We start from the raw sequence: 10,138 nt of genomic DNA on the forward strand, positions 1-10,138 counted from the left end.
GGGAATAGAGGGATACAGTCCCCGGAAGTGCAGAGGTTTTAGTTTAGGCAGGCATCAAGATCAGCGCAGGCTTAGAGGGCCGAATGGCCTGTTCCTGTGCTGTACTGTTCTTTGTTCTTTGTTCTTAAGTCCAAACAACCAAAATCTACTATTTTTCAGCATGAAGGCCATTGACCATGTTTTATATATATTATGCATTTTTCATGCCTTTTACAACCTCAGGACATCCCAAAGTGCATTACAGCCAATGAAATACTTTTGAAGTGTAGTTACAGTTGTAATAAATTCAGCAGCCAAATTGCCACAGCGAGGCCCCACAAACAGCAATGTGATAAAGCGTCAGATAACCTGTTTTAGGTGTTGCTTGAGGGATAAATAGCCAGGACATGGGGTGAAATCCCTCCTGCTCTTCTTCGAAAATAGTGCCAGGGGAATTTTTACATCCACCTTGAGGGGGCAGATGGGGTCTTGGTTTAGCATCCCATCCAAAAGACATTACGCTGCAGCTGGGTTACAAAAGCTGCCACTACCAATCTCCATCTCTACAAGCTAAGTGTTCTTCCCAGCCCAAACGACCTAGAGCCCAGAATATCAGCTGGGGTCAGAGGTGCATCTTTATAGCGGACAGAACTCCCATCCTGCTGAAGCTACAGCAGCATTTAGAAAAATAAGAAAATCCTAATACACTTATCAGGCATTTAGTGACATGTAAATCAATGCAAGATGCCTGCATATATAAAACTTGCTCTTACAAGTACTTCGCACTTTAAGAAATGTACTTAGGTTGTGCAGTAGCAGTTAGTTTGATCTGTATATGTTTTTAAGAAGCCTCAATGCTCATTTGGAATTACTTTACTCTAATTCTTATGCATGAGTTGTCTGTTCAGGTTTTCAAAGTGCCAGCCAGTTTATTAGTTTACAATGAACTGTAAAGCTTCTGTCCTCAATTACATCAATATATTTGCAACAATAATAATAAACGAGATAGATTGACATAATAGAAGACAGTCCAGAATAGAAATAAACTTGACTTGAGCAATGTAAGTCCACATGTATTTAAAAATATTTGAAAGGGATGTTGCTTGAAGTGAAGTGCATATGCTTGTAAAAGTTTGCATCATCTAAAGTCTCCACTGTGCTTCTCTTCAGCAGGTTTCAGAGCAGCTCTGTTGGTTGAATCATCCAAATCTTTAGGATAATGCTAGTTTGAGACTGGTATCTGTTTAGTGTGATGCTCAGTCAAGAGACCCAAGTTATACTGCTGACTGCACTTCGCACCGAGCTCCCTGAGAATCTCATTTTTAATCTTAGTAAAAAGTGGGTAGAAACATTGAAAAACTAACTTGCAACATGTCCACTGGACTGGAATTATGCTGCAGCCAGTGCATACTCCAAGCAGTGCGAAACTACCTACTGGAGGTAGTTTCACGTCTGTTGCTTATGTATGTTCAGCAGTTGACCTACCCTCCTAACTTCAAAATCACACAGTGCTGTGTGCAATGCTGGTGTATGTGTGTTTTTTAAAAATTCTGCATCCCTGATCATTAAATATGTTCAAAGTAATCATCCTATTGCTGCGCAATAATGCTTTTTGAAGCAGTTTGCATGTTACCATGAATGAAGTGAAATCATAAACTCAGATTAAAGCAAAAGAAAAATAGTGAATGCCAGAAATCTGAAATCAAAACATAAAATACTGGAAACACTCAAAAGGTCAGGTTTTCTGTCTCCACAAATGCTGCCTGACCTGTTGCATGCTTCCAGCATTTACTGTTTTTATTTCATTAACTCACGCTGTATGTACAATCTCATTGTGTGATATTCAGCTACCAGAATCAAAATTGCATCTCAGGCTGAACATAATGAGGAGGAGCTTGTTGCATGCAAGCTCAGATATATCTGCAGAGCTCCTTTCACTGTGAAGAGCAGAAGAATGTAGATGGCAGTGACCCTCTTCCCACACTCCGAGCATTGAAAAGTAAATTTATAATGTTCATGTCAGTTAAACTGTGCCCAGTGTGAACCTAAATTGAGGTGGGACTACCTGCTGGAGATTATCTCATGACTCTCGCATTTAAAGCACTAGGGAGTCACAACCACTTTCACACAGATATACATATACACCTGAAACTCTTTCATACTGGTGTATAACTGTAACCAGTCTCTGCTTAAACTAGGAGTATGGATCTATACAATGAGGAAGAATTTCTTTATGTAATGACATTTATAATGTGTAATGGCATTATAAGTACATGTTTTACACTTTAATCACTGTGTGCCAAAGTAGAATAATGATTGTTACAGAGAATCAAATAAGGCCCACCAATTTTGATATTACAGTCTACTCGTTCTTTGAAAAAAATGTGAATTCTCTAGTAGCTTGAATTAAGTGAAGTTATGTTTCTGCACAATTTCAAATTACAGTTTTAGCAACTATTGATCTAAGAGTTGGCTGCATAAAACAATCTGTTAAAATCTTCCCATGTTGCTAAGTTGCAACCACCTGAGAAAAGAACAGAATGTCTGGTTATATACCTTGTTCGTCCTTTACAAATTATTACAACCAAATGTGGATGGCATGAAAATGTCAGTGAATGCAGACAAAATGAACAAGCATGATTATTATGAATATAAATGCAGTCTTGTCAACAAATGCAAAATAAATACTAGTGGATGGAGCTTGACTTTGTGCGATAGTGTAAAATGGGTAAAACAGCAGCCCGTTTTACAATCTCCCATTGAATTCAATAGAAATAAAAGTTGAATCCTTATTATCTATTTTACATTATCACACAAAGTCAAGATCTACCCACTCACCTTTATTTTTTTCATTTTCTCTCAGGATGTGAGTGATGTTGACAAGACAACATTTATTGCCCATCCCTAGCTGCCTCGTGTAGATGCCAGTGGTCTTTTTCCTTGAACTGGTACAATCCTTGGGCTAATGGGGTTCCCCTGAATGTGTCAGCTTGGACCCTAAACCCCAGTCAATGCTCACTTCTTGTACCCATCATTATTTTTTTTTACAAGCAACTATTTAATTCTTTATTAAATTACTCGTGGGTTCTGCACCAACAATAGTTTCTGGCAGAGAATTTTTCATGCAAATCCCTCCTTGTCAAGATTTTTTCTTAGCCTTCCTTTAATTTTTGTTGTGGTGCTAAAATTTGTATTGTCTTTTACCATTTCACTGACCAATGTAAACAATCTATCATTATCATATCCTAACCATTCATAATCTTGACAAGGTTTCCCCTCATCAATTTAAGTGGAAAAAGAGTCTGAGCTTCATTTCTGTAACCCGGCAAGACCCTGATGAATCTATACTGCACTGTTTCCACTGTGTTTATATTGTTATATACTCAAATTGTGCATAGCACTTCAACTTCTGAGGTAATGCTGAACTCGTACAAGATCTCAGTTAGACTACAACTGAAATATTTTGTCATCAGCAAATTCTGACATTGGTCTCTTGATTTTTCTGTATGTATATTGTAAATAAGAGCAGTCACATCACAGACCCTTGGAAAACACCACTGATCTCACCTTGCCATACTGACTAACTTCTCATTCCTCAACACCATTTGCACATGGCTCACAGATGGCACTCCATCTGGCACAGTGGAGCAGTGGTTAGCACCGCAGCCTCACAGCTCCAGCGACCTGGGTTCAATTCTGGGTACTGCCTGTGTGGAGTTTGCAAGTTCTCCCTGTGTCTGCGTGGGTTTTCTCCGGGTGCTCCGGTTTCCTCCCACAGCCAAAAGACTTGCAGGTTGGTAGGTAAATTGCCCATTATAAATTGCCCCTAGTATAGGTAGCTGGTAGGGAAATATAGGGACAGGTGGGGATGTGGTAGGAATATGGGATTAGTGTAGGATTAGTATAAATGGGTGGTTGATGGTCGGCACAGACTCGGTGGGCCGAAGGGCCTGTTTCAGTGCTGTATCTCTAAACTAAACTAAACTAAACTCCCTAGTAATCCATCCACTGCGTGGCTCAGTGACAGAATCAAAACAAAATGGGAACAGATGTTTGAGCTGCAGGAGCCTGTTCAATGTGGTCACCAGGTAATTACACATGTATTTTCACAAATCTAACTCCCCAAAGCATGGACTGTTTGATCCACATTCCAGATTTACAAAATGTGTAGCATTTCAAATGGTTAAATCCAGATTGAGTCAATTTGAACTGTGGACTCATGCAGTGTGGACTGAGCTGGTGTTGGTTCAGACCATCAGATAGTGACAGTTTTTTTTATTAGCCAATGCTCCCACATGGGTTTGAATTTTGGGGTAAAATAGCAGTCACAGTGGGTCCTGAGAACAAGCAAGGATTGAAGAAAGGGAACAGGCTGAGGGGGGAACCAGAACTGCTAGTTTCTCCACATCAATCCTGTAGAAGGGGTGATCTGCACAATACAACATGTGTGCTTCATCAGTCGCATTTCACAAGGTGCATATTATGGGCTGCAACAGGAGTAAATAGGTCTTTAATAAGACACTTAAATGAAAGTGGGCAAAAATATTGCTTTAGAATGACTAGATTGTTGAACATAGATCATGGATTGAAACGAAAACCCAGACACTACCGACTGACTGCACCAGCAAGGTGGAGAATCTTTTACGGCAAAGATTACTGATCCTTTAGTTAAATTCTCAGCGCTGCTTTAGATCCAACTTAAAATTTTCAGTTTTAAAATTTCAGTTGAATAGTCTCAGACTATTGAAAGATTAGGAAGTGATAAATAGGAGGTGAATATATGATTTGAATGCTTTTCCCCTACATGTTATCCCGCGGGTGTCCAACCTGTCTTTCCCCGGTCATTGAGCACTGTCAGGCGGCCACACGACGGGGCTTGGATCAGTGAGGACAACCCGGTTCGCCCAAATACAACACAATGCCTTATCAGACAAGATACCTCGGAACCTCGCAGCATATTTTCTAATCTTCCCTAGCAACTTTCCCAGCGCCCCTTTGAGTCCCTCTTATCCCATTTCTAGAATAGTTCAGCATAATATTTTAGAGCAGCTGTTGGAAAGTCTGAAAACTGCAGTAGTTTCTATTTAATGAACACTAATCTGACCTTATCAAGGTTTACGCAATTTCTGGATGAATCAGCCTATTATTTTAGACTATGAATCTGGCAAAACGCACTTTAATATCCCGAACTTGGGGAATATAGAAATTAAAGGAATCTCCAGCGAGAAAAGGATACCTGCCGACTGAGACCTACCTGTCTGCACTGAGCGCTGTAAGGGTAAAGACGGACACCCCCACCGAGGTTAGCTGGATGAAGGGGATCAGCTTGCAGCCCACCCGGCCGAAGAGCCACTCGGTGGCGACGTACTTGCTGGCATCCACCGGGGCGCAGGTCAGCAGCAGCAGCAGGTCGCCCAGAGCCAGGCTGGTGATGAAGATGTTGGGGATGTTTCTCATGGACTTGACGGTGCAGAAGATCTTGATGAGGGTCACGTTGCCGACCAGTCCGACCACAATGATGAGCCCGTAGACGGCGGGGATGGCGTAGAGAAAGGGGAAGCCCTGGGCATCGGGATCGGGAGCCTGGCTGCTGAAATTGAGGGACTGGTTCAACTCCAGCAACTCCCAGTCCAAGTGGGAGAAGTTGTCTTCGGTCATTGTGCCATTGTGCTCATCAGCTGAAGGCTAGGCAGAACTTTTTTCCTGGCACAAGCCCATGGGTTTTTTTTTGATTAAGACGAGTTTGCCGGTGTCAGCAGCCGGTTGAAAGCTTTTGGTGCCTTTCCGCCCATTGCCTGCTTTCCTCTGGCTGTGCAGCTGAGATGGTCGCGGTAAGATTTAAAGTGGGAGTTCTCGGCCAGCAGACGCGCGCAGGTTTACCGCACTGGCGTCACTTCTCGCCGTTTAGTCGGTGTACGAATGAACTTGTCACCAAGAGCAGCAGAACTCGTCCTCGTACACGGAGCAACCAGCCACCTACTGGAGAAATAAATCACCAGTTTGCGGAGAAGCCAGAAAGCCCTCTCTCCCTCTCTCTTCCCCACACACACACACACACAGAAAACTGTCAGGAGCCCCGACTGGGGGCTCTCCTTAAGATTTGTTTTACACAGCATCAATATAACTCAATGGCAGTCTTAGCATTCCGCCTCTTTCAATGCAGACTTCCCCACCATCCCTACAATGTCCTGTTTAATCTCAAAATGTTATAACCATGAAATTCTGGTGTTTCGGCATTGGGAACTGACTGAGAAATTATTGATATATCCGAGTAGCTTGTTATATGTGGACAGAGGGTGGGTAAGAATGTGTTTGAGAGAATGCATCATGTGAATGTGATAGTTCAAATCCTTCCATGTCCTCGCCCTTTGACCCTATCTCTAACATCCTCCAGCCCTACAATCCTCTGCCGTCTCCATGCTCCTCTAATTCTGGCCTCTTGCGCCTCCATGATTTCCTTCGCTCCACCATTGGCAGTCGTGCCTTCAGCTGCCTAGGTCCTAAGCTCTGGCATTCCAAAACTACATCTCTCCGGCTCTTTTTTTAAGATGGTCCTTAGGAACAGAGGAGGAGTAGGCCATTCAGCCCATCGAACCTGCTCCGCCATTCAATTAGATCATGGCTGATCTTCCATCTCAATGCCACTTTCCCCACTATCCCCATATCCCTTGATGTCATTATTATCCAGATATCTATCGATTATTGTCTTGAACATGCTCAATGATTGAGCTTCCACTGCCCTCTGGGGTAGAGAATTCCAAAGATCCACCACTCTTTGAGAGAAGAAATTTCCCCTCATCTCAGTCTTAAATGGCCTACCTCTTATCCTGAGACTATGTCCCCTGGTTCTAGACTTACCAGCCAGGGGAAACATCCTATCCCCAACCAGCCTGTCAAGCCCTGTAAGAATTTTGTAAGTTTCAATGAGATCCCCTCTCATTCTTCAAAACTCTAGAGAATACAGGCCCAGTTTCCTCAATCCCTCTTCATAAGATAATTCTGCCATTCCAGGGATAAGTCTGGTGAACCTCTGTTGCACTCCCTCTATGGCAAGTATATTGTCACGCCAACTTGCTTTGTTGAATGATAATTTTCTTTAATCCACTAACTGGAGATCTGAATTTATATTTTTTTAAAGAAATGTTTAAAAAGAACAGATAACAGATGACTTTACTAGCAGTTTAAGATGGAATCTAATTTGCAACACTGTATCCTACATTGCAAGGCCTGTCAGGAGGGAGACAAAATGTCTGCTCATCCCAGCAAGAACCAAGACCCAGGAGGTTTAAGGGAACTTCTTGTTCTTTTTCATTTAACAAGAAGAAATACTGCTAATGACGATGCTAGAATCACTGAGTGACTGTCATGTGACAAGCCCATCCCCATCTGTGGTTTTAAGATGGTGTTTTTCTGCAGCAGAAATGAGAAGCATCTGGACTCTGACACATGCAAACCCTAGTGGGTGTCCCTGTCTCTCTCTCTCTCTCCATTCCAGCTTGCAAGCTACCAATCCTGCCTGTTAACCAACCGCCTTTGCATACTCCAGCTACAATCAGAAACCCTGTTGGAGGAAATCATCTGCATCGCTGTCTCCAAGAGACCCACTGAACCAATCATCTACCTTTTCAAAGGCCTCAGGAACACTGAATTCAGCTAGAAGCCAGCTGAATCAACAAACCCCACAGACTGTATACCCCTTTTTTCCATAGACTCTAACTCAACCAATCTACCTTTCCCCACTCAGTAACCTATTTTTGTGTGTGTAAACCTCTGGTGTGTGTGTCAGTGAAAGTTGGTGCATAGTTTATTATTCTATTAGTTCAGTATATGTACTTTGTTAAACTCAAGAAAACCTGCCCAATTAGTTCTTATTATGATCAAGGTGTTATAAGTACTTCCATTTTTTTTGTTAAATTTTGAGGACTTGTGTTTTAAAACTGCAAAGGATTCTATAGATGCTGAACTTTGTGTTCTTTTTAAATAAGAGGTCATTGGAAGGTCTTTTGGACTTGGTTTGCAATCAACCCTTACTGGAAGTCACCTGTCTTCAGATAAGTTCCCAGAAGAGACTTTTTGACCTGGGAAAGATGTTTACAGAGAAATGACAGGTCAAGATTTATAGGAGTCAGGAAGCTTAGAGTAATAGAGTCATAGAGTTGTACAGCACAGAAACAGGCCCTTCGGCCCATTGTGTCTGTGCCTGCCATCAAGCATCTATCTTCATCTACCAGTCTGACCAACTGTTTGTTAAAATCAGAAAGCCCTGAAGTGCTGCATAAGTCCTGGGCCTTAGATGTTTGGCCTCCAACAACCACAACCATCTTCCTTTGCACTAGGTCTGACTTCAACCAGTGGAGGGTTTTCCTTTAATTGACTTTTGAGATACTGTTTTGGTTTCGCTTTACAGTCAGTTGGGACAGTGTTTTGAAAAGGAGTAAAAAAAATCAACCTGCCAAGGACAAACACCCAACTCAGCCTCTTCCAGCTCTTTGAAAAGCTTGCCAGTTTTCTATCTCTTTGAGAAGCTCTTAGAAGCAAGTTTAAGAAATTGGGAAATTAATGCTGCATTCCTCCTGAAGGCCTGCTTGAATACCCTGTTGTTGCATTTCTCCTGAGACGCTGGAAAAACCTGCCAAATAAATCCTCGATGCTGCCTGAATGAATCGCTCCAGAAAAGGATCCCAGTGACCCGTTATCATATACCCGCATGCCAGACATCTGACATCTTTCTATATCTTCTCTTTTTTCTTCAAGAATTAGCAAGTATTTGGCTAAAGTATTCATTTTTTTTTTTGTAGCAGAGCTCTAAAGAGAAAATCTCTTTATTTTTTGGTTAACCCGTGCGTGTGTGTATGTGTGTGTGTATGAGGGGCGAAGGAAAAAAGAGAACTTTCATATTTCAATCTGTGTGTTAATGCTTTGCTTTGTTAGTGGTTAAGACTTGTTTATAATAAACTGATAATTTTGTTGTTTATTAAAGAAATCTGGTTTGTGTAATTTATTCTGGGATAAAAAGTAAAGTATATGATTTACCGCATTGGTATCTGAGTAAACATTTAAATATATGTTGTGACCTGTGGAAAAGTGGAACTAGAAAAGACAGTGTACTCCTCCTGCCACAGTCATAACAATAGCAAGTAAATAATCAAACAAACACCCACTGAATTAGCCAGTACAACCACTTGAAAAAAGAATTAAACCTGTTGTGGTCAAACAAGGAGAGGGAAAAGAGGGAAGCCCTTCGATACCCCCTTCATGTGCCCGTAGCAATAGATTGTGAACAGCTGTGGCCCCAGCACTGATCCTTGCGGTACCCAACTAGTAACAGCCTGCCATCCTGAGAATGACCCATTTATTCCTACTCTCTGTTTTCTGTCTGTTAACCAATTCTCAATCCATACTAGTATATTAACCCCATTCCCATGTGCTCTAATTTTTTTTTACTAACATCCTGGGCTGAAATTGCGGCAGCGTGCTCCACTGTCAGCGGTCTTCAGGTGCGGATGCGCCATCCCTGAGTCCCCGCGACATTTCGGGGGCTCATTTAAATGGAGGGGGCGGAACGGCCGCCCCTGATGACGGAGAGGGGGTGGTTGCTCCATCCTTGGCAACAGTGTCCGGCACCACCTCGCAGGCGCCAGCTCTATTTTTAAAGAAATCCCCTCTCCCACCCCGCAGTGTTTGTTCTTGGGCCTACCCATCCAAAATAAAGTTAATTCCCAACCCAAACCTTCTCCCCCGATCCTCGTTACTTTTGCCCTTCAACCCCTTCCCACCATCCCCCTAGCCAATAGAGTAAGTTCCCTCCGTTCCCCCCCTCCTGACCTGCAAATTAAACTCCTTCCCCCTCCCTATCCGCAAATGGCCGGAATATCAGCGTGGGATGGCTGCTTTGTCTGGGTATGTTTATTTACATTTACTTGCATTGATTTAAGCAACGCAAATGAACGTCCCACCACCTGGGCTGCACTGAGGCCTCACCACCGCCGGTAAAATGCGGCGGGGCTTTCTCGGGATCGGGGGTCGCGGCGGGCCTCTCCCAGAATAAATTTCCGGGATCCCCTGCCATGACCCCCAACGCTGGAAGATTCATAAAATTCAGCCCCCTGTGTGGGACCTTATCAAAAGCCTTCTGAAAATCCAAATACACCACATCCAC

At 42.7% G+C, this 10,138-nt stretch overlaps 1 protein-coding gene across 4 annotated transcripts in view; it reads right to left on the reverse strand.

Moving 5' to 3' along the window:
- The window catches only part of grpr (gastrin-releasing peptide receptor), a 77,254-nt gene extending 71,325 nt beyond the window's left edge, over positions 1-5,929 (reverse strand). For all 4 annotated transcript variants that reach the window (XM_068040428.1, XM_068040427.1, XM_068040429.1 and 1 more), the window contains exon 1: positions 5,234-5,929. In XM_068040428.1, coding sequence (XP_067896529.1) covers positions 5,234-5,637 — 404 coding nt within the window. In that variant the 5' untranslated portion in view covers positions 5,638-5,929. The remainder of the gene's footprint in view (positions 1-5,233) is intronic.
- Between the last annotated feature and the right edge of the window lie 4,209 nt (positions 5,930-10,138).

The sequence above is a fragment of the Heterodontus francisci genome, chromosome 10, assembly GCF_036365525.1.
Source record: "Heterodontus francisci isolate sHetFra1 chromosome 10, sHetFra1.hap1, whole genome shotgun sequence".
NCBI classification, from domain to species: Eukaryota; Metazoa; Chordata; class Chondrichthyes; order Heterodontiformes; family Heterodontidae; genus Heterodontus; species Heterodontus francisci.